The sequence below is a fragment of the Oncorhynchus clarkii genome, chromosome 19, assembly GCF_045791955.1.
Source record: "Oncorhynchus clarkii lewisi isolate Uvic-CL-2024 chromosome 19, UVic_Ocla_1.0, whole genome shotgun sequence".
Classification (NCBI taxonomy): domain Eukaryota; kingdom Metazoa; phylum Chordata; class Actinopteri; order Salmoniformes; family Salmonidae; genus Oncorhynchus; species Oncorhynchus clarkii.
In genome coordinates, this window is record NC_092165.1 from 11,308,386 (window position 1) to 11,331,656 (window position 23,271).

Genomic DNA, 23,271 nt, shown 5'->3' on the forward strand with positions numbered 1-23,271 from the left:
AGCATGCGAAAACAACAGTACAGGATCCCATTTAGACAGTAGAGTCATTAGAGGCCTATTTCCCTGACACAGAATATTCAGTAATGGCTGCATCCATCTTGCCTGAAATCGATTGGCTCCCTGCAACACTCACTCAGTAAGTCAGTAAACATTGTGATTTATTAGCGGAAAGTGCGCCCATCCACCATTACAAATAATATTAAATCTTCAATACATTGTTAGGGATGTGACCACGACAACATAACAAAATGTGGCAAATCTGGATTCTAGCTCGGAGACAAATGGAGCACACACGACAGAAAAGTAGGAATTCCTGATAAATAAATCTGATAAATCTGATGTGTTTTGGTGATCAGCTAGAAGGAATAGATCATTCAAAGGTATCAGCAGATGAACCTCTTTCTTACACAATACAGCTCAAAGAAAAGAAGCTACCGCACATTGTTCTTGCTATGCATCACATTTGTTTTGAGCCAACAGTTGGGACACAGCCTTTGTGGTGGTTTTACTCCTCTACTATTGTTTTAAACACATGGATAACAGACATGGTCATAGACCCACAGCAGAAGCTGTAGTAAACTACTTTACTCTTAGGATACCTTAGGTTACACTAGGGGTGGGCAACATGCGGCCCGCGGACAGGATCCGGCCCGCAAGCCCATTCATTCGGTGTCCCGCTGGAGGTTTGGTTAGGGGGGGGGGGGGGTTTGGTTAAAAAGCACTCCAGGACACTCTTGAACGTCTACAAATAGATAGAAGGTACGTAGACATTATAATGACCCTATATGTTTACACTGTGTCCCTGTCCTCAAGGTCCCTACTGTACACTATGGTCCTGGTCTACCCCCATCCATAACACAGTGGTCTGGTGTAGGTTACAGATGATGTAGACGTCGATTAAGGCTGCCCCCCGCACATCTCTGATTCAGAGGGGTTGGGTTAAATGCGGAAGACACATTTCAGTTGAATGCATTCAGTTGTACAACTGACGAGGTATCCCCCCTTTCCCTGACCAATGCTGTATCACTATATCTCTACAGTATGGGTCCTAGTGTACTACCATACGTAACATATAGTGGTCTGGTGTACTACTTGAGTCACAGGTTACTGGTACCAGTGTATCCCTCTCCCTAGGGGCCAGTGCTGTAGGAGACCTGGTGCTCTCCTATCAATAACATCCTTACAGGAAGAGAGCGGAAACAGTATCTGGATAAAGCTGTCAGTTTAAACTAGGCTTCCTGACAGGCCAGTGGCCCAATCAAAGTAGACCTGGGCCTTCTTATCAGTGCTGACACAGAGGGAGCATGGCCTAATCACTACCTACTGGTCAAAAACACACACACACACACACACACACACACACACACACACACACACACACACACAGAGAGGAGTATGTATACTGGGCTTCAGTAGCTCCGCAGACAGAAAGCTGGCGTTGGTATCAAAGCAGGGCCTGGATGATTTAAGACGGCAGATGACACACATTAGGCTGAAGGTACTTTGGATGTTAAACACTGACTGGTTCTGACCCCGCTGTGATCTATGCTGCAGGATGATACAGTCTGGCTACAGAAATACCAGCAACGGTTTAGTCTACTGTCTTCACACACACACTGTTTAGTACATACAGGTAATGTTTTAGCTACTTCTGCTGAATGCACTTATGGCACGTTCCTCTGGATAACAGTGTTTTGCCTAATTTCTCAAATTAAAACAATGTATTCCACAATGATAGCTGTCTTATTTGGTGAGGTAGTCTTATTTCTAGAACAGGGTTACTGTCCATAATGTACATTGTAAATTCCTTCCAATCCATCATTGAACAGGAATCAACTTCTGCTGGCTATTTTCAAGCATATCACAGGTTTATTGCCAATATGGCCGCTCTATAATTGTGGTACTGTATAACCGTAGTTCAAATGTTGAATCTGTGACATGAATATGACTTAAAAGGGGGCAGTTCACCCAAATTAATTGATTTCCTTACCCTGTAAGCATTCTATGGACAAGGTATCTTTCGTTCTGCCCATATAGTGCAGAACGAAAGACGTGTATGGTGGGGGGGAGATAACTTTCTCAAAACCAAGTGAAATCACAAATTTAAAAAAGAGGACTCTTCTATAACATGCCCTTTACATAAAAAAATTGACATTTTATTTGGTTGCAAAACGTAAACTTCTCCTTGGGACTTACTTAATGGCCCTACTTCTGAACAGTAAAGAACATAAGAAATAGGAATTAATACGCTAGCTAATTAGCCTCGGCTCACAGTCAAAAAACCCACCGCTGTTTCTCACTCACACTTTCAGCCTGTAAGCACATTCCTCGATTCAACTCTTTAGAATAGCACAGATTAATGAAATTGCTTGTGTTTACAAGGCGGCGAGCCCGGTTATTGGTTAAAACCTCTAAATTATTCAGGCCCTGACAACCCGAAACCCAGAGAGCCCAGAGCTTTGCTTCTCCCAGCTCCTCTCCTGCTCGTGGGTTTAACAGTAACAGCCAAGCACCTGCTCTGACAGCTGATTAATCGACAGGGGCGTGGGGCTCAACGATAAGTGTAGCTAATAACCTAACTGAATAATTTAAAGGCCTGAGTTGCTGGGGAACAGATGGAGAATCTAACACCGAACCCCAACCCTGTACCGCCACACACACACACACACACACACACACACACACACACACACACACACACACACACACACACACACACACACACACACACACACACACACACACACACACACACACACACACACACACACACACACACACACACACACACACACACACACACACACACACACACACACACACACACACACCTCCCCATGGGCTTGACATAGCCTGGCTTCTCTTACTCATGACCAGTGCAGAGAACCAGACCATGGTCTCTCCTGTCTCTCTCCCGCCGCTGTCGACACCTCTCTCCCTGGGTGCTTCACGTCAGCACCACCCCTGATACTAGGGACTACCGTCCAATCTAGTCAGTATCTGACCAGCCAGGTTTACTGCATAGGCCTTTCCCTTCTGGTATGACTAAGAGTAGACATATCTGGCACTGCCATTTCTGATGGCTAGAGTACAGAGTATGTGAATTATTTAATCATCCAACACATCACGCAATACTAGCTACACATGTTCACGTACCGTGTTTTCAAACTTGGTTCAAACCACAAAAAAACAACAAGCCATTAGACTCCACATTGTTAAGTGGGATGAACTATATTTTGAATTCCCAAGTGGACGTTGAGGTTAGCATCAGATTCCCACCACAGACAAGCTTAACAGGACACATTGAAGTAAATATCCAGATGAATGCTAACTGCATGTCTCATACTGTTGCCCCCTCCAGAGAGGCAGCCCCCCTACCCCCCATTCTCCTGTTTATCCTTATGGCTTATTCATGTAAGGGGATGGGGGTGGGGCCCCAGCGGCTGTCTGTCTGTCTGGTGTCTCATGCAGTCTGGCTTTGATCTTCCTCCCTCTCGCTGCATGCGGCCCTGTGCATGTGAACATGTGAATCATGCCTCCTGTGTTCTTAATATCCCCCTAACAACAACCCCTTCCCAACGTCCAACGCTCTACCCGTCACTTTCGGTCACAGCGTCCGGTCGGACCTGGCCTTGGTGACATCAGTGATGAAAGACAGTAGTGTTTGGCCTGAGGACAGCAGAGGTGGAGAGAGGTGGTGAGAATGAAGGGAGAGATGGAGCACCCTCCATGCCTCTCCCAGTGTGACAGGGGATCACACTGAAGGTTCCTATTCAAGGAGGCCCACTGTCATCTATATGGTCTGACAAGTATCTCTGTCATGGCAGTATGCTGTTTGTTGATCACAGTATGTTCATGTGCCAATGAGCAAATAGCTATATTTGCACTCAATACATGTATTTTTAATTCCTTACCACAAAACATCACATTTTCAACATGGTCTTTGCTTTACAAAGGTATGTGGCAAGTCCAACTTACAGCATTCAAAATGCCTTACTAACACAAATGTCAAACTAACACCCACATTTGCTGCTGTAACATGCCATGTAAATCACACTGCTACTGTGCCTCCCGTAGATGACTGTTTACCGGGGCTCTGGTTAGCACCAGCAAATATTTGTGGACTCTGTCATAACAGGGACATAATCCCCGAGGCGAATGTATGTACGGCAGAATCTATCCGACCGGGCCTCCATCTCTCTGCCTAGTAAATAAATCAGAGTGATACTTCACCTCTGACCCCGGCCATTTTTATCTGGGAGATCCTGCTTTTTCCACGCTCGTAAATGTAAAACCCTGGGACCAGTTATTTGGATGGGGGAAGGCCGGTTGGTTCCCATGTTTTGGCGTAGGTGTCAGTCTGTCTGTCTACACAGGGTGTCTGTCTGCACCGCTGTCACTGAGACATGCAGGACTTTATGATGAACTACTGCTGTGTGTTTGAGCATGAGCTACCTGAGCAGAGCTGGGCAACTCCATGTTGCGATAAATTGCCCTAATTGATGTGGTAACAATAACTAAAACGATAGCTTTATAATATTCATGTACACCACAGTTTAAAAATATCATTTAAACTACGATTACTAGTTTGATGGTTGTAACCATTAATTGTCCCATTAACAAACCACTAATTTCAGCAAATTTCAGAAACTTCATTTCAGAAACTTCACATTTCTCTAGAAAAGGCTACTTATCATCATGTACGATATCAGCAAAATGCCTGCGATAAGTGATCGGTGGTGTCAACAAAAAAAAGGTTTATCGTCCCAGCTCCACCCTGAACCATTTGAGTGATCAGATTCATTTATATCATAGAGAAGTCTCTGTTTTATTATTGTCAGAATCATATTCATTTTCATTGTCTTAAAAGATGACTCAAAACTAAAATAAATACTATTTTAAATATTTCAAATACACTTACATTCTTAATTCTCGCTACACTCGCATTAACATCTGCTAACCATGTGTATGTGACAAATATTTTTTTTGATTTGATTTGATTTATGCAGTTTGGGTATGCTCTGATGGAATTTCCCTACAATCTGAGTGAAAATGAAAAACTAGAAGTCTGCACTCTCACACAGACGGTAGAGATTAGAGTAGACCTGAGAGAGAGAGGAGCAGGGGAGAGTAGAGCCCAGACCTCAACACAGACGGTAGAGATTAGAGTAGACCTGAGAGAGAGAGTAGAGCCCAGACCTCAACACAGACGGTAGAGTAGAGCCCAGACCTGAACACAGACGGTAGAGATTAGAGTAGACCTGAGAGAGAGAGGAGCAGGGGAGAGTAGAGCCCAGACCTGAACACAGACGGTAGAGATTAGAGTAGACCTGAGAGAGAGAGGAGCAGGGGAGAGCAGAGCCCAGACCTGAACACAGAGGGTAGAGATTAGACCTGAGAGAGAGAGGAGCAGGGGAGAGCAGAGCCCAGACCTGAACACAGACGGTAGAGATTAGAGTAGACCTGAGAGAGAGAGGAGCAGGGGAGAGTAGAGCCCAGACCTGAACACAGACGGTAGAAATTAGAGACCTGAGAGAGAGAGGAGCAGGGGAGAGTAGAGCCCAGACCTGAACACAGACGGTAGAGATTAGAGTAGACCTGAGAGAGAGAGGAGCAGGGGAGAGTAGAGCCCAGACCTCAACACAGACGGTAGAGATTAGAGTAGACCTGAGAGAGAGAGAGGAGCAGGGGAGAGTAGAGCCCAGACCTGAACACAGACGGTAGAGATTAGAGTAGAGCTGAGAGAGAGAGAGCAGGGGAGAGCAGAGCCCAGACCTGAACACAGACGGTAGAGATTAGACCTGAGAGAGAGAGGAGCAGGGGAGAGCAGAGCCCAGACCTGAACACAGACGGTAGAGAGTAGACCTGAGAGAGAGAGGAGCAGGGGAGAGCAGAGCCCAGACCTGAACACAGAGGGTAGAGATTAGACCTGAGAGAGAGAGGAGCAGGGGAGAGCAGAGCCCAGACCTGAACACAGACGGTAGAGATTAGACCTGAGAGAGAGAGGAGCAGGGGAGAGCAGAGCCCAGACCTGAACACAGACAGTAGAGATTAGACCTGAGAGAGAGAGGAGCAGGGGAGAGCAGAGCCCAGACCTGAACACACGACGGTAGAGATTAGACCTGAGAGAGAGAGAGCAGGGGAGAGCAGAGCCCAGACCTGAACACAGACGGTAGAGATTAGAATGAGAGAGAGAGGAGCAGGGGAGAGCAGAGCCCAAACCTGAACACAGACGGTAGAGATTAGACATGAGAGAGAGAGGAGCAGGGGAGAGCAGAGCCCAAACCTGAACACAGAGGGTAGAGAGTAGACCTGAGAGAGAGAGGAGCAGGGGAGAGCAGAGCCCAGACCTGAACACAGAGGGCAGAGATTAGACCTGAGAGAGAGAGGAGCAGGGGAGAGCAGAGCCCAGACCTGAACACAGACGGTAGAGATTAGAGCAGACCTGAGAGAGAGAGGAGCAGGGGAGAGCAGAGCCCAGACCTGAACACAGAGGGTAGAGATTAGACCTGAGAGAGAGAGAGGAGCAGGGGAGAGCAGAGCCCAGACCTGAACACACGACGGTAGAGAGTAGACGTGAGAGAGAGAGGAGTAGGGGAGAGCAGAGCCCAGACCTGAACACAGAGGGTAGAGATTAGACCTGAGAGAGAGAGGAGCAGGGGAGAGCAGAGCCCAGACCTGAACACAGAGGGTAAAGATTAGACCTGAGCGAGAGAGAGGAGCAGGGGAGAGCAGAGCCCAGACCTGAACACAGACGGTAGAGATTAGAGCAGACCTGAGAGAGAGAGGAGCAGGGGAGAGCAGAGCCCAGACCTGAACACACAACGGTAGAGATTAGAGTAGACCTGAGAGAGAGAGGAGCAGGGGAGAGCAGAGCCCAGACGGTAGAGATTAGACATGAGAGAGAGAGAGGAGCAGGGGAGAGCAGAGCCCAAACCTGAACACAGAGGGTAGAGAGTAGACCTGAGAGAGAGAGGAGCAGGGGAGAGCAGAGCCCAGACCTGAACACAGAGGGTAGAGAGTAGACCTGAGAGAGAGAGGAGCAGGGGAGAGCAGAGCCCAGACCTGAACACAGACGGTAGAGATTAGACCTGAGAGAGAGAGGAGCAGGGGAGAGCAGAGCCCAGACCTGAACACAGACGGTAGAGAGTAGACCTGAGAGAGACAGGAGCAGGGGAGAGCAGAGCCCAGACCTGAACACAGAGGGTAGAGATTAGACCTGAGAGAGAGAGGAGCAGGGGAGAGCAGAGCCCAGACCTGAACACAGAGGGCAGAGAGTAGACCTGAGAGAGAGAGGAGCAGGGGAGAGCAGAGCCCAGACCTGAACACAGACGGTAGAGATTAGACCTGAGAGAGAGAGGAGCAGGGGAGAGCAGAGCCCAGACCTGAACACAGAGGGTAAGGATTAGACCTGAGAGAGAGAGGAGCAGGGGAGAGCAGAGCCCAGACCTGAACACAGACGGTAGAGATTAGAGCAGACCTGAGAGAGAGAGGAGCAGGGGAGAGCAGAGCCCAGACCTGAACACACGACGGTAGAGATTTTAGTAGACCTGAGAGAGAGAGGAGCAGGGGAGAGCAGAGCCCAGACCTGAACACAGACGGTAGAGATTAGACATGAGAGAGAGAGGAGCAGGGGAGAGCAGAGCCCAGACCTGAACACAGAGGGTAGAGAGTAGACCTGAGAGAGAGAGGAGCAGGGGAGAGCAGAGCCCAGACCTGAACACAGACGGTAGAGATTAGACCTGAGAGAGAGAGGAGCAGGGGAGAGCAGAGCCCAGACCTGAACACAGACGGTAGAGATTAGACCTGAGAGAGAGAGGAGCAGGGGAGAGCAGAGCCCAGACCTGAACACAGACGGTAGAGATTAGAGCAGACCTGAGAGAGAGAGGAGCAGGGGAGAGCAGAGCCCAGACCTGAACACAGACGGTAGAGATTAGACCTGAGAGAGAGAGGAGCAGGGGAGAGCAGAGCCCAGACCTGAACACAGACGGTAGAGATTAGAGCAGACCTGAGAGAGAGAGGAGCAGGGGAGAGCAGAGCCCAAACCTGAACACAGAGGGTAGAGAGTAGACCTGAGAGAGAGAGGAGCAGGGGAGAGCAGAGCCCAGACCTGAACACAGAGGGTAGAGAGTAGACCTGAGAGAGAGAGGAGCAGGGGAGAGCAGAGCCCAGACCTGAACACAGACGGTAGAGATTAGACCTGAGAGAGAGAGGAGCAGGGGAGAGCAGAGCCCAGACCTGAACACAGACGGTAGAGAGTAGACCTGAGAGAGAGAGGAGCAGGGGAGAGCAGAGCCCAGACCTGAACACAGAGGGCAGAGATTAGACCTGAGAGAGAGAGGAGCAGGGGAGAGCAGAGCCCAGACCTGAACACAGACGGTAGAGATTAGAGCAGACCTGAGAGAGAGAGGAGCAGGGGAGAGCAGAGCCCAGACCTGAACACACGACGGTAGAGAGTAGACCTGAGAGAGAGAGGAGCAGGGGAGAGCAGAGCCCAGACCTGAACACAGAGCGTAGAGATTAGACCTGAGAGAGAGAGGAGCAGGGGAGAGCAGAGCCCAGACCTGAACACAGAGCGTAGAGATTAGACCTGAGAGAGAGAGGAGCAGGGGAGAGCAGAGCCCAGACCTGAAAACAGACGGTAGAGATTAGAGCAGACCTGAGAGAGAGAGGAGCAGGGGAGAGCAGAGCCCAGACCTGAACACACGACGGTAGAGATTAGAGTAGACCTGAGAGAGAGAGGAGCAGGGGAGAGCAGAGCCCAGACCTGAACACAGACGGTAGAAATTAGACCTGAGAGAGAGAGGAGCAGGGGAGAGCAGAGCCCAGACCTGAACACAGACGGTAGAGATTAGAGTAGACCTGAGAGAGAGAGGAGCAGGGGAGAGTAGAGCCCAGACCTGAACACAGACGGTAGAGATTAGACCTGAGAGAGAGAGACGCAGGGGAGAGCAGAGCCCAGACCTGAACACAGACGGTAGAGATTAGACCTGAGAGAGAGAGGAGCAGGGGAGAGCAGAGCCCAGACCTGAACACAGACGGTAGAGATTAGAGTAGACCTGAGAGAGAGAAGAGCAGGGGAGAGCAGAGCCCAGACCTCAACACAGAGCACAGCCACGCAGTAGAGAGCAGAAACCATCAAGATAACCAGGCATCTCCGAGCCAGAGGTTTCAGGGTCTGTGAGGGTAGGCGGATCCTGGTGGGAGATAAAGGTAGAAGACCAGAGGGGTGTGCTGACCTGGGAACCCCAGCCCCCGGGCCTTCATATCTGGGTTAGAGGGGCCGGGAGCTGCCTGGGCTGGGGCCAGCTGGGGGTCTGACTGGGGCTCCCCGTGGCGAGGTAGAGCTGTTACTCTATGCTCTCCAGCTCTCCTCCTCTCCAACGCTAACGGCCCCGGGAGCCGCTCTAATCCCACCAGATATGAGGAGTGCCAACAAAGCATTCCACAGATAAAGAGGCTGAGGATCACAGGGATGCCTCGGAATTCCCACCGTTTGGAAGAGGAGGAGTGCGAGGGGTGGATGGGGGTGGGGGGGGGGGGGGGGGGGGTGATGGAGAAACGCTTTCCTTCTTCCTTGGCATGAGAACCTTGACTAGGTGTCTCTCTTCCTGTGGAGGGAGAGGGGGGGGGTGTTCTCTCTCTATACCTCTTGCTCTCCCTTTCCCCTCACGCTCTCTCCCTCTCCCTTTTTCTCTCTCCCCGCTTCCTTTGTGTCTAGTGTGCCACAGGGACAATTCCCCCAAATACAAACCAGACTTTGAGATGTCTGTATAGTCTGTATAGGTACAGTACACCCACCCACACACAGCACCGCCTTGGGTTCCCACTAAGTCTCTGACCACTCGCCCCCTCACTCCATAGGGGATCCATCTAGCCAGCTTCTCTTTCCCTTATTATAGTACCAGAGAGACAGACAGCCTAGCCCACGGTGCAGACAGAGAGAAAGAAAGACCGGGAGAGAGAGAGACGAAAAAGAGAAGCTATTAAATATCAGTGACAAGGTGAAAAGAAACAGCTTCCTGCTGGCTGCCACAGAGTCGTCTTTTAGATCAGTCTCTCTCCCTTCCTCACTGCCTCTGGCAGATGCCTCGATTGTTTTGATGTGTTTTCCTGAAGACAGGTACTTTGTAGCCCTGTTTATTTGTGTTGAGAAGCCACATCGACAGGCAAAACCAGAGAGCTACAGGGATGGGGTCGGGGGGGGATACAAGAGTTTAAAAAGGGTGTCTGTGATGGTAGTGGGTTTCTGATGTGATGCTTCCTCGCCTTCACTTAGTACATGTTCATGTTGGACCGTTTCAAGGTATGGAGGGGAGGGGTTAAGAGCTGTGAGGCTGTGAACCAGGTCAAGGGGTATTTAAAAAGTTTGCAGTCTTTGAGAGACTGAGCCCTGATTGTAAAACTCTGTGGCCCACACACCTGTCAAAGGATCTGAACTGGTTGGGATTGTTTCCCATAGCAGCTCCCAGGAAGGCCGGCGGCAGAAGGCTGGGGTCCACCATGATGTCATCAGCAGGCGCCGAGACCAGGCTGCGCAGGATGTCCTTCACGTTCTTCCCGCCCCTGGCGTCTGCCGTGGGGTTGTCTCTGTGACCCCTGACCTCTGAGGAGAGGGTGGACAGGGCCTCGGACACGGCGTCGGGCCCCTGGGCGGTGGTGTCCGCCTCACTGGGGGCCACGGAGCTATGGTCATCCCCGATGCCAGAGTCTCGGCGACGGAGGGACACACTGCTCTCCAGGTCGGGACCGCCAGAGACGGCATTACTGTCTGATGGGAGGAATCATTAAAGGAGGTTTATAAACGTTGAGAAAAACCTGAACCAGCTCATGAATGAGAATGAATGAAAATGAATGAGAATCTACAACAGCACATCTAAGAGATTGTAAAGACTATCAACACACCAGTACATTTCAAGGCACAATCAAGACAATTGGAAATTCCATATATAACTAATGTATAAGAGAGAGATTGACATGTTGAGGGATGGACACTTGGCTAGATGGAGCTCCTCTGCGTAGCCATATGGGTGAGGTGTGTACCTGCGCTCCTGGCAGACTGGCTGCGCTGGGGGAGTTTCTTGTCGTTTTGGGGCTCCAGGATGTCTCGGTACTTGGACACCATGAGAACAGAGATGAAGTAAACCACGGCCAGGGCCAAGAACTGAGCCTGCTTACTGTCCTCCTTTACCCAAACACACACAACATGCAACACAGCTATAATACAGCACACCGCCAGTCTGTAATATGTTTGAGTATGTACAGATGTAGGATCTTTATTTGATCACCCTGTTGCAGAACAACTTTCCCGCAATACAGGATTTTTTTTACTTGTAGTGTATTTAAGGTTTTAATAAGGCTTCTGAAATGTGTAATTTCCACTGTGAAATTTCAGACTTGATTTTATAAACACCTACAAAAATGTAATAATAATCCACATTTCCTGTTGCTGCAGGAACAGTTTCCTGCTGTAGCAAACTGGCTCAAATTAAGATCCTACATCTACACAGTATTTAAAAAAAAAAAAAATCATGGGGTCTTCCAAAAAGACAGCAATAACAAGTTTTTGCAATGCATAGGTACTGCTATTTATTTGAAAAGTTGACTCGTTTCAACCTCAATCTTTATCAAAGTTTTGTAAACTCACGATATCTCTGAAGACCACGGCTCTGAGGCGGTTGATGTCCATTTCCTGTAGCAGACGGTCCATGTCTCTGATGGGAGACATCCCTCCTGTCACAACATCAACAGGGCTCTGCAGGTGTAGAACACACGCACACACAAACACGCACACAGACAGACACAGACACGCACAGACACACACATAATAATGTAAGCACCTATTGCTGGTTAATGATGAAAATACCATTATCAGTTTATATACTCTACCCACTGTCCAAAACTAGACTTCTCTGTAAGTCGAAGACATCACAAATGATAACCGACTGTCATGGAAGGTGTATGTGTTAGCAGAGGTCAACCTCAACGGCCCATTCCACCATCAGTAGAGTGTTGTAAATCAACCCATGGGAAGTGTATAGTTGGCCAGTCCAGAGACTCAGACCCTTAACATAATGGGTTTTACCATAGAGCCACTCACTGCATTATGAATGAGACTTTACACACTGGTTTCAGGAAGAAAAACTGTTTTACTGGAAGTCACCATATCAAATGAAAAGGCCAACAATGACAAAGGGCCTTGTCTAGTGTAACATAACAGCAGGCGAAGTAATGCAATAACATATCAGCTAATGCAATAACAACTCTCTGCTATTACATAGGGAGGACCACAAAGGGATGGGTTCCTGCAGGGGAATTATTAGGATGCAACGCAAGACAAAGGACGACTTAGAGGGATGCGAGAAATGTCATCAATTATGGTGTTTCTCCATGTCTCCTAGGGAGATTGGGAAATGTAAAAAAAAAAATGGGGGGGTATTGCTAGAAAGTCAAGATTCCCGAAATGACAGACAGAGGAGAGGGAGGGACAAATGTGTGTGTGTGTGTGTGGGGGGGGGGTATTGCTAGAAAGTCAAGATTCCCGAAATGACAGAAAGAGGAGAGGGAGGGACAAATGTGTGTGTGTGTGTGTGTGGGGGGGGGGGGGGGGGGGGTTTGAAGAGAGAGTCTGTGACTGAGTGAGGAGGGATGATACTGCTTGCCTGCGCGGGCATGGACTTGGCGGCTCCCATGAGGCTGTGCACGGCTTGCTGGCCGCGGGCGCTGTCCTGGCTGGGCTTGAAGTGAGACTGCTGCTGACATTCCAGACAGTTCCTCACAGCCATGGCACACACTGCAGAGAGAGATGAGAGATGCGGTGGATGTATAAGTCAAAGAAAACAGGCTGTGTACACATATTTTGAAGATGTTATCGCAGGTGCAGAAAAATGCTTATGTTTCTAGCTCCGACAGTGCAGTAATACCTAACAATACAAAACAATACACACAAATCCAGAAGGAAAGAAATGAAGGAATATCAGAATGAGCCATGTCTGAGTATATATAAATATATGGTGTGTATAGACATGAGTAGGGGTCGACCGATTAATTAGGGCCGATTTCAAGTTTTCATAACAAGTTTTCATAAAAAAATATTTATTTTTTCACCTTTATTTAATCTTTATTTAACTAGGCAAGTCAGTTAAGAACACATTTATATTTTCAACGACGCCCTAGGAACGGTGGGTTAACTGCCTCGTTCAGGGGCAGAACGACAGATTTGTAAATTGTCAGCTCGGGGGATTCAATCTTGCAACCTTACAGTTAACTAGTCCAACACTCTAACCACCTGATTACATTGCACTCCACGAGGAGACTGTGGAGTTGGCTAACTGCTAAATGCAGTTAGCCAAGGTAAGTTGCTAGCTAGCATTAAACTTAACTTATAAAAAACAATCAATCAATCATAATCTCTAGTTAACTACACATGGTTGATGATATTACTAGTTTATCTAGCATGTCCTGCGTTGCATATAATCGATGCAGTGCGTATCGTTGCTCCAATGTGTACCTAACCATAAACATCAAAGCCTTTCTTAAAATCAATACATAGAAGTATATATTTTTAAACCTGCATATAAATCCAGGTTAGCAGACAATATTTACCAGGTTTAATTGTGTCACTTCCATTGCGTTCATTACACGCAGAGTCAGTGTATATGCAACAGTTTGGGCCGCCTAATTTGCCAGAATTTTACGTAATTATGACATAACATTGAAGGTTGTGCAATGTAACAGGAATATTTAGACTTATGGATGCCACCCGTTAGATAAAATACGGAACGGTTCCGTATTTCACTGAAAGAATAAACGTCTTGTTTTCGAGATGATAGTTTCCGGATTCGACCATATTAATGACCTAAGGCTCGTATTTCTGTGTGTTATTATGTTATAACGAAGTCTATGATTTGATAGAGCAGACTGACTGAGTGATGGTAGGCACCAGCAGACTCGTAAGCATTCATTCAAACAGCACTTTCGTGCGTTTTGCCAGCAGTTCGTTGCTGTGCTTCAAGCGTTGCGCTGTTTATGACTTCAAGCCTATCAACTCCCGAGATTAGGCTGGTAACCGATGTAACCGATGTGAAATGGCTAGCTAGTTAGCAGGGTGCGCGCTAATAGCGTTTCAAATGTCACTCGCTCTGAGACTTGGAGTAGTTGTTCCCCTTGCTCTGCATGAGTAACGCTGCTTCGAGGGTGGCTATTGTCGATGTGTTCCTGGTTCGAGCCCAAGTAGGAGTGAGGAGAGGGACGGAAGCTATACTATTACACTGGCAATACTAAAGTGCCTATAAGAACATCCAATAGTCAAAGGTTAATGAAATACAAATGGTATAGAGAGAAATAGTCCTATAATTCCTATAATAACTACAACCTAAAACTTCTTACCTGGGAATATTGAAGACTCATGTTAAAAGGAACCACCAGCTTTCATATGTTCTCATGTTCTGAGCAAGGAACTGAAACGTTAGCTTTCTTACATAGCACATATTGCACTTTTACTTTCTTCTCCAACGCTTTGTTTTTGCATTATTTAAACCAAATTGAACATGTTTCATTATTTATTTGAGGCTAAATTGATTATATTGATGTATTATATTAAGTTAAAATAAGTGTTCATTCAGTATTGTTGTAATTGTCATTATTACAAATAAATAAATAAATCGTCCGATTAATCGGTATCGGCTTTTTTTGGTCCTCCAATAATCGGCATCGGCGTTGAAAAATCATAATCGTCGACCTCTAGACGATGGGCAATATATGAATAGAAAAGGTGTGAACGGCAGTAATTAGATAGGATGAGCCTTGACTAGAATATAGTATTACATGTGAAGTGAGTAAAACAGTATGTAAAACATTATTAAAGTGACCAGTGTTCAATGACTATGTACATAGGGCAGCAGTGTCTAAGGTGCAGGGTTGAGTCCCGAGTGGTGCCGGCTAGTAACAGTGTCTAAGGTGTAGGGTAGAGTACCGGGTGGTACCCAGCTAGTAACAGTGTCTAAGGTGCAGGATTGAGTACTGAGTGGTGTCGGCTAGTAACAGTGTCTAAGTTCAGGGCAGGGTACTGGACGGTGGTCAGCTAGTAACAGTGTCTAAGTTCAGGGCAGGGTACTGGACGGTGGTCAGCTAGTAACAGTGACTAAGGTTCAGGGCAGGGTACTGGACGGTGGTCAGCTAGTAACAGTGTCTAAGTTCAGGGCAGGGTACTGGACGGTGGTCAGCTAGTAACAGTGTCTAAGTTCAGGGCAGGGTACTGGACGGTGGTCAGCTAGTAACAGTGTCTAAGTTCAGGACAGGGTACTGGACGATGGTCAGCTAGTAACAGTGTCTAAGTTCAGGGCAGGGTACTAGACGGTGGTCAGCTAGTAACAGTGTCTAAGTTCAGAGCAGGGTACTGGACGGTGGTCAGCTAGTAACAGTGTCTAAGTTCAGGGCAGGGTACTGGACGGTGGTCAGCTAGTAACAGTGTAAGTTCAGGGCAGGTTACTGGACGGTGGTCAGCTAGTAACAGTGTCTAAGTTCAGGGCAGGGTACTGGACGGTGGTCAGCTAGTAACAGTGTCTAAGTTCAGGGCAGGGTACTGGACGGTGGTCAGCTAGTAACAGTGTCTAAGTTCAGGGCAGGGTACTGGACGGTGGTCAGCTAGTAACAGTGACTAAGGTTCAGGGCAGGGTACTGGACGGTGGTCCGCTAGCAGTGACTATTTAATAGTCTGATGGCCTGGAGATAGAAGCTGTTTTTCAGTCTCTTGGTCCCAGCTTTGATGAAGCTGTACTGTAACTGCCTTCTAGATGGTAGCGGGGTGAACAGACTGTGGCTGAGGTGCTTGATAATCTTCTTGTCCTTGCTTTCACACTGGGTGCTGAAGATGTCCAGGAGGAAGACACACTTCCCCTGGTGAAGAATTGGGCTGGAGAGCACTGTGACTGTGGACAATGCAGTTGCCGTACCAGGCGGTGATAAAGCCTGACAGGATGCTCTCAGTGGTGCATCTATAGAAGTTTGTGAGGGTCTTAGGGGCCAAGCAGAATTTCTTCAGCCTCCTGAGGATGAAGAGGCGCTGTTGTGCCTTCACCACACTGTCTGTGTAGATGGACCATTTCATATTGTCAGTGATGTGTACGCTGAGGAACTTTCACCCTCTCCTCTACTGTCCCGTCAATGTGGATGGGGGTGTGCTCTCTCTGCTGTCTCCAGAAGTCCACAATCAGCTCCTTCATATTGTTGACGTTGAGGGAGAGGTTATTTTCCTGGCACAACTCTGCCAGGGCCCTCACCTCCTCCCTGTAGGTTGACTCATCGTTGTTGGTAATCAGGCCTACCACTGTTGTGTCGTCTGCAAACTTGATGACTAAGTTAGAGACGTGTGTAGCCACGCAGTCATGGGTGAACAGGGAGTACAGGAGGGGTTTGAGCACGCACCCTTGTGGGGCCCCTGTGTTGAGGATCAGCGTAGTGGAGGTGTTGTTGCCTACCTTTACCACCTAGGGGCGGCCCTTCAGGAAGTCCAGGGGTGAAGTTGTGAGAGAACGAGCAACCAAAAAAGCATGGCAGGAGGAGACAGAGAGAAGCCAAGAGAAGAGAGAATTGGGGAGAGACAGAAAGTGAGAAGTGAGGAGCGATTGAGAAAGTATTGAACTCTCCAGAAACAAGGTCAAGGCTCCAGTCCACGTGGACAACAGAGTTCACCTCTTCTCTCCCTGCTCCCCTAGTCCCAACACTAGTTCTTCCTGTATCCAAGGAAACACTAGATCTCCTTGTATCCTAGGTCACACTAGATCTTCCTGTATCCTAGGTCACACTAGTTCTTCCTGTATCCAAGGTAACACTAGTTCTTTGTGTATCCAAGGTCACACTAGTTCTCACTGTATCCAAACCCTGCATGGGGTTAATTCAATATTGGATGACAATGGTGCCTCACTACATGTGGGTCTTGCCTGGGAAACAAACTACATCACAGAACATGAGGTAAAATATCCACTGTTTGATAACTTCAGGTAGGTTTCTGGCTCCTACCACTGCAAGGGGGCATTTTTTTATTTTAATATGATATATTGCGGTGCTATATTCCGAGCACGCTTTCTATTTTGCTTTCTATCTTTCTTTTATCCCCTCCCTCGTTTCTGAAATGTAAACTCTCAACCGTCTAGATTAGAGGTGGAAGTATTTCATCTGGAATGGTCTGGAGTTTTACATTAAGGCCTTCAGGAGAGGCAGTGTGCGTGTTTGTGTGTGTGCCTGTGTGTGTGTGTGTGTGTGTGCCTGTGTGTGTGCCTGTGTATGTGCGTGTGCGTAAGTTCCCCCTTGAAACCTTGTTACAGTCTACCCAAATCAGATAACTGCACCAGCAACAGGGAAAGAATGCCTCATCAAAAATGAATCTCATAACGGGAGCAGGCATGTGCTACGACAGCATCACTCTCTCCACCGAGCTCCCCACCAATGAGAATGGCCGTTGGGATAAACCCAGAGAAAAAGAATGCGACTGGATATCAGCTGAACAAGGTGGCGTACAGGGCCACCATTTTGTTTACGAGCTAGTTTGTAAGGAGTATTTAAAAGCAAAAATGGATACCGGAGCACGGCCCATTACCCAAATGGAGCAGATGGTTTAAATCCCCATGCATAGTCTTACTGTACTAGGGAGCTGAGGGGTGGGTTGGAGGTTGGATAAGGTGGTTGGTGTAATGTAGTGCCTGAATAAAATGAATAATGTAAAGCATTTGAAGTATATTTTATTCAGCTAGCAGAGCAGGGGTCTAGCCGTGTCTCGGAGCTGTCACTGGGTTACTTTAATAGACTGGAACGAGGCAGAGAAAGAGAAAGAGAGCGAGAGAGAGGCAGGCCTAGGGCTATAGCCAGGGCCATTACGGGGGAAAATCGCCTAATCATAGGCGGCCATTTTAGAGTGTTGCAGCGCAGAGGGGTTATAATAACAAGTTAAGAGAGGGCTGCTACGAGCCAAGAGAGAGAGAGAGAGAGAAAGAGAGAGGCTATATACGGAGACCTTTGGCAGCTCAGGCTGCTATTAGAGTCTACTGCAGTCTGATATAGAGGGGGATCGATAAAAAGAGGTGAATGAGGAGGAAAAGGGTGAGAAAAGGAGGAAGTGAATGAAGGAGGAAGTGGAGAGATGAGGAAAAGAGGGAAACAAGAAGAGAGGACATGTAAAGAACAGAACAGGAAGAGAAGATGGGAAATGGGGAGAGGAAGTGTGAAGAGATGGAAAAGACCAGAAGGGATGGAGGAGGAGAGAGAGGCAGAGAGGTTCTTCCATACGTACCCAGACGGAGGCTCTGTCTGAGGATACCGCCAGAGGACATGTTCTTCTCAGCCTCGATCTCGGTGAAGTTGAGGGAGGAGGCGAAGATCAGAACATCCACCAGGTTGATGAGGCGCTGCAGGAAGGTGACCGACGCCTCCACCGACAGACCCTGGGACGGCTCAATGTTCTCCAGATCATGCTGAGGAGAAGAAGGGGGACAAACACCACCATCACTAGCATCATTACTGTCAAATCCAAACTAAATTATGACATGTAGCTATTAGTCAACTTAGGGACCCTGTTTGGTAAGAAAGGGAAATGGTTCAACGTCTGCTGAGCAACATCATCTTGTCAATTCAATATCCAATCTGTCCATTTTAGATTTCAATCCGATTAAATCCTCATTGAATTCAAACCGGTCTTTGAATCTAATTATGATGGAATTGACCCCTGCTGTAGCCACAGCCACCAGTCCACACTGGACATCGTTTCCAGTGTAAATGGTAAAGGGAGAGGTATGGAGGGGAGACAGAGGACCACAGGTCCATCAGGGTTTATGTTATACTGGAGTGCTACTGTCACTGGGGTCAGACAGTACAAAAACACACTAACCATGTTAGCACTGACCAACTGTAGTCTAATGTGATTGGAGAAAGGTCAACGGGGATGGATGGACAGGGATAACCTCCTGTGAGTGGGTGGATGGGTGTGTACAGACAGACAGACAGACAGACAGACAGACAGACAGACAGACAGACAGACAGACAGACAGACAGACACACAGAGGCAGAGAGACAGAGAGACAGAGGCAGAGAGACAGAGGCAGAGAGACAGAGGCAGAGAGACAGAGGCAGAGAGACAGAGGCAGAGAGACAGAGGCAGAGAGACAGAGGCAGAGAGACAGAGGCAGAGAGACAGAGGCAGAGAGACAGAGGCAGAGAGACAGAGGCAGAGAGACAGAGGCAGAGAGACAGAAGCAGAGAGACAGAAGCAGAGAGACAGACATACAGAGAGACAGAGAGACAGAAACAGAGACAGACAGAAACAGAGACAGAAACAGACAGACAGACAACATACTTATACACCAGACCGACACAACAGACCGACACAACAGACAGAGTGTCTCTCACTGAGGAGGATGTGGCAGCAGAAAGCAGGGGCAGGATGCCTCCACAGGCCATGATGAGGTTGTCCACCACCTGAGAGATGAGGTGCACTGTGTTGTGGACAAACACCACATTCTCACTGCTGTTCACAAAGTCCATCACCGTCTTAGTGGAGTGACTGGGAGAGAGGAGACGGGCACAAATTACACAGAGGTACATAGAAGCTAAACATTATAACCACTGAATCAATGTACAACACAATCAATTCCTTCAGCGCCTTCAGAATGTATTCATACCTCTTGACATATTCCACATTTTGTTGTGTTACAGCCTGAAGTCAAAACTGACTCAATATTTTTTTCCCCCTCACCCATCTAAACACAATATCCTATATAGACAGACTAATTTATTGAGAATGAAACACAGAAATATCTAATTGACATAAGTATTCACACTCCCTTGTTTACACTTTGCAGAAGCACCTTTTGGCAGCGATTACAGCTGTGAGTCTTTCTGGGTAAGTCTCTAAGAGCTTTGCACACCTGGATTGTACAACATTTGCCCATGATTCTTTCAAAAACTCTTCAAGCTCTGTCAAGTTGGTTGTTGAACATGGCTAGACAACCATTCGCAGGTCTTGCCATAGATTTTCAAGCCGATTTAAGTAAAACCTGTGTCTCGGCCACTCAAGAATATTCAATGTCGTCTTGGTAAGCAACTCCCGTGTAGATTTGGCCTTGTGTTTTAGGTTATTGTCCTGCTGAAAGGTGAATTAATTTCCCAGTGTCTGGTTAACAGCAGACAACCATGTCTTCCTCTAGGACTTTGCCTGTGTCAAGCTCCATTCCATTCAGTTTATTTTTACCCTGACTCAAACTTCTTAAACACTATTATTGCACACAGAGTGAGTCCATGCAATTTATTTTGCGATTTATTAAGCACATTTATACTTCAGGTCTTATTTAGACTTGCCATAACCAAGGGGTTGAATACCCATTGACTCAAGACATTTCAGCTTTTCATTATTTATTCATTTGTTTAAAAAATAAATCCAGTTTGACATTATGGGATATTGTGTGTAGACCAGTGACACAAAATCTACATTTTAAATTCAGGCTGTAACACAACACAATGTGGAAAAAGTCAAGGGGTGTGAATACTTTGAAGGCTCTGTATATATTCTATATTCTTATTTTACATGTTGACTGAAAGCACATTCTCATTTACAGCAACAGCCCGGAGATCCAGTTTGCAGGATAGACCATTTTTTGTTGTAAGTTAGTGAGTTGGAAAGTCGCCTGTCCGGCAACCATTCTAGTGTTAGAAATCAGATCAAAATGCTACGCAATTCTCCATGTATTTCAACCAATTCCCCTCCTTTACCTCCTCCACATCTGCACGTCAGTCTCGATGGAGAAGAGCAGGTCTGTGAGCAGGCGCTGGTGCATGTGAGACCAACGGAACTCTGGAATACGGAACATGGTGGAGCGAGCGGAGGAGCTGCTCTCGTTGGCCTGGCCTCCTGAGGCACCGGCTGCGTCGCCCTGAGGAACTTCCTGTGGTACAGCACTCAGGACAGTTAGCAGCAGCATTAGCCATATATATATATATATATATATATATATATTTGTATTGCTAATTCTAAAGCCAAAGCTAATCCTGTATGTATGTATGTACAGTGGGGCAAAAAAGTATTTAGTCAGCCACCAATTGTGCAAGTTCTCCCACTTAAAAAGATGAGTGAGGCCTGTAATTTTCATCATAGGTACACTTCAACTATGACAGACAAAATGAGAAAAAAAATCCAGAAAATCACATTGTAGGATTTTTAATGAATTTATTTGCAAATTATGGTGGAAAATAAGTATTTGGTCAATAACAAAAGTTTCTCAATACTTTGTTATATACCCTTTGTTGGCAATGACAGAGGTCAAACGTTTTCTGTAAGTCTTCACAAGGTTTTCACACACTGTTGCTGGTATTTTGGCCCATTCCTCCATGCAGATCTCCTCTAGAGCAGTGATGTTTTGGGGCTGTTGCTGGGAAACACGGACTTTCAACTCCCTCCAAAGATTTTCTATGGGGTTGAGATCTGGAGACCGGCTAGGCCACTCCAGGACCTTGAAATGCTTCTTACGAAGCCACTCCTTCGTTGCCCAAGCGGTGTGTTTGGGATCATTGTCATGCTGAAAGACCCAGCCACGTTTCATCTTCAATGCCCTTGCTGATGGAAGGATGTTTTTCACTCAAAATCTCACGATACATGGCCCCATTCATTCAGAAAAACAGCCCCAAAGCATGATGTTTCCATCCCCATGCTTCACAGTAGGCATGGTGTTCTTTGGATGCAACTCAGCATTCTTTGTCCTCCAAACACAATGAGTTGAGTTTTTACCAAAAAGTTATATTTTGGTTTCATCTGACCATATGACATTCTCCCAATCTTCTTCTGGATCATCCAAATGCTCTCTAGCAAACTTCAGACGGGCCTGGACATGTACTGGCTTAAGTAGGGGGACACGCCTGGCACTGCAGGATTTGAGTCCCTGGCGGCGTAGTGTGTTACTGATGGTATGCTTTGTTACTTTGGTCCCAGCTCTCTGCAGGTCATTCACTAGGTCCCCCCGTGTGGTTCTGGGATTTTTGCTCACCGTTCTTGTGATCATTTTGACCCCACGGGGTGAGATCTTGCGTGGAGCCCCAGATCGAGGGAGATTATCAGTGGTCTTGTATGTCTTCCATTTCCTAATAATTGCTCCCACAGTTGATTTATTCAAACCAAGCTGCTTACCTATTGCAGATTCAGTCTACCCAGCTTGGTGCAGGTCTACAATTTTGTTTCTGGTGTCCTTTGACAGCTCTTTGGTCTTGGCCATAGTGGAATTTGGAGTGTGACTGTTTGAGGTTGTGGACAGGTGTCTTTTATACTGATAACAAGTTCAAACAGGTGCCATTAATACAGGTAACGAGTGGAGAACAGAGGAGCCTCTTAAAGAAGAAGTTACAGGTCTGTGAGAGCCAGAAATCTTGCTTGTTTGTAGGTGACCAAATTCTTATTTTCCACCATAATTTGCAAATAAATTCATTAAAAATCCTACAATGTGATTTTCTGGATTTTTTTTCTCATTTTGTCCGTCATAGTTGAAGTGTACCTATGGTGAAAATTACAGGCCTCTCACATCTTTTTAAGTGGGAGAAATTGCACAATTGGTGGCTGACTGAATACTTTTTTGCCCCACTGTATGCATGTATGTATGTAGACATACATACATACATACATACATACATACATACATACATACTGTATATTATAAAGCACTTATCGTGAAAGACACAATTTACATGTAAATACATGTTAAGACCAGTAAATAAATGAAACAGTGATGACATACAGGTGTGGAGGTCTCCTTTAGAGCCAGTCTCTCTGTGTCTGAGGCCACACTGGACACATCCAGCCTGGCAATGTGGATCTCTTTGGTCTTGGTGGCAGAGCCAGGGCCCTCTGCTGCACTGTCTTTCCCTGCCTCCACAGCAGTAGCAGTGGCTACCTTCGGAGAGGTATCAGTCCTGGTGCTGGGGGCCTCTGTGGCCTGTGGGGCTTCTGGCTGGAACCCCTTGGTGCTGGGGGCCTCTGCTGGTGCCACAACCTGCGGGGTGTCAGATTTAGAGACAGTGGCCCCTACTGCTGCTGGTAGTATGGCCTCCAGGGCTGAAGGGGGTGATGTTGTGGATTCTAAAGGCTGCCGTGCTGGCTCTGTGCTGGTGGGGTCGGTGCCTGGTACAGACGGGTTAAGGTCAATCTCCTCCATTTTAGGGGGTTGTGTCTGACTCTCCTCAGGTACAGAAGCAGGTGGTGTGGCTCGACTTTCCACTGCTGACTTTGTGACCTCGGCAACA

At 47.2% G+C, this 23,271-nt stretch overlaps 1 protein-coding gene across 1 annotated transcript in view; it reads right to left on the reverse strand.

Annotated features, from left to right (window-relative positions):
- LOC139374711 (lipopolysaccharide-responsive and beige-like anchor protein) overlaps nucleotides 1-23,271 on the reverse strand; it is a 370,713-nt gene that overhangs the window by 225,136 nt on the left and 122,306 nt on the right. Inside the window, exons 23-30 of the mRNA XM_071115819.1 lie at nucleotides 22,767-23,271; nucleotides 20,758-20,930; nucleotides 19,399-19,552; nucleotides 18,287-18,467; nucleotides 12,663-12,793; nucleotides 11,648-11,755; nucleotides 11,044-11,185; nucleotides 10,423-10,771 (exon numbers count right to left, since the gene is read on the reverse strand). The exon at nucleotides 22,767-23,271 is cut by the window's right edge and continues 998 nt beyond it. Coding sequence (XP_070971920.1) covers nucleotides 10,423-10,771; nucleotides 11,044-11,185; nucleotides 11,648-11,755; nucleotides 12,663-12,793; nucleotides 18,287-18,467; nucleotides 19,399-19,552; nucleotides 20,758-20,930; nucleotides 22,767-23,271 — 1,743 coding nt within the window. The remainder of the gene's footprint in view (nucleotides 1-10,422; nucleotides 10,772-11,043; nucleotides 11,186-11,647; nucleotides 11,756-12,662; nucleotides 12,794-18,286; nucleotides 18,468-19,398; nucleotides 19,553-20,757; nucleotides 20,931-22,766) is intronic.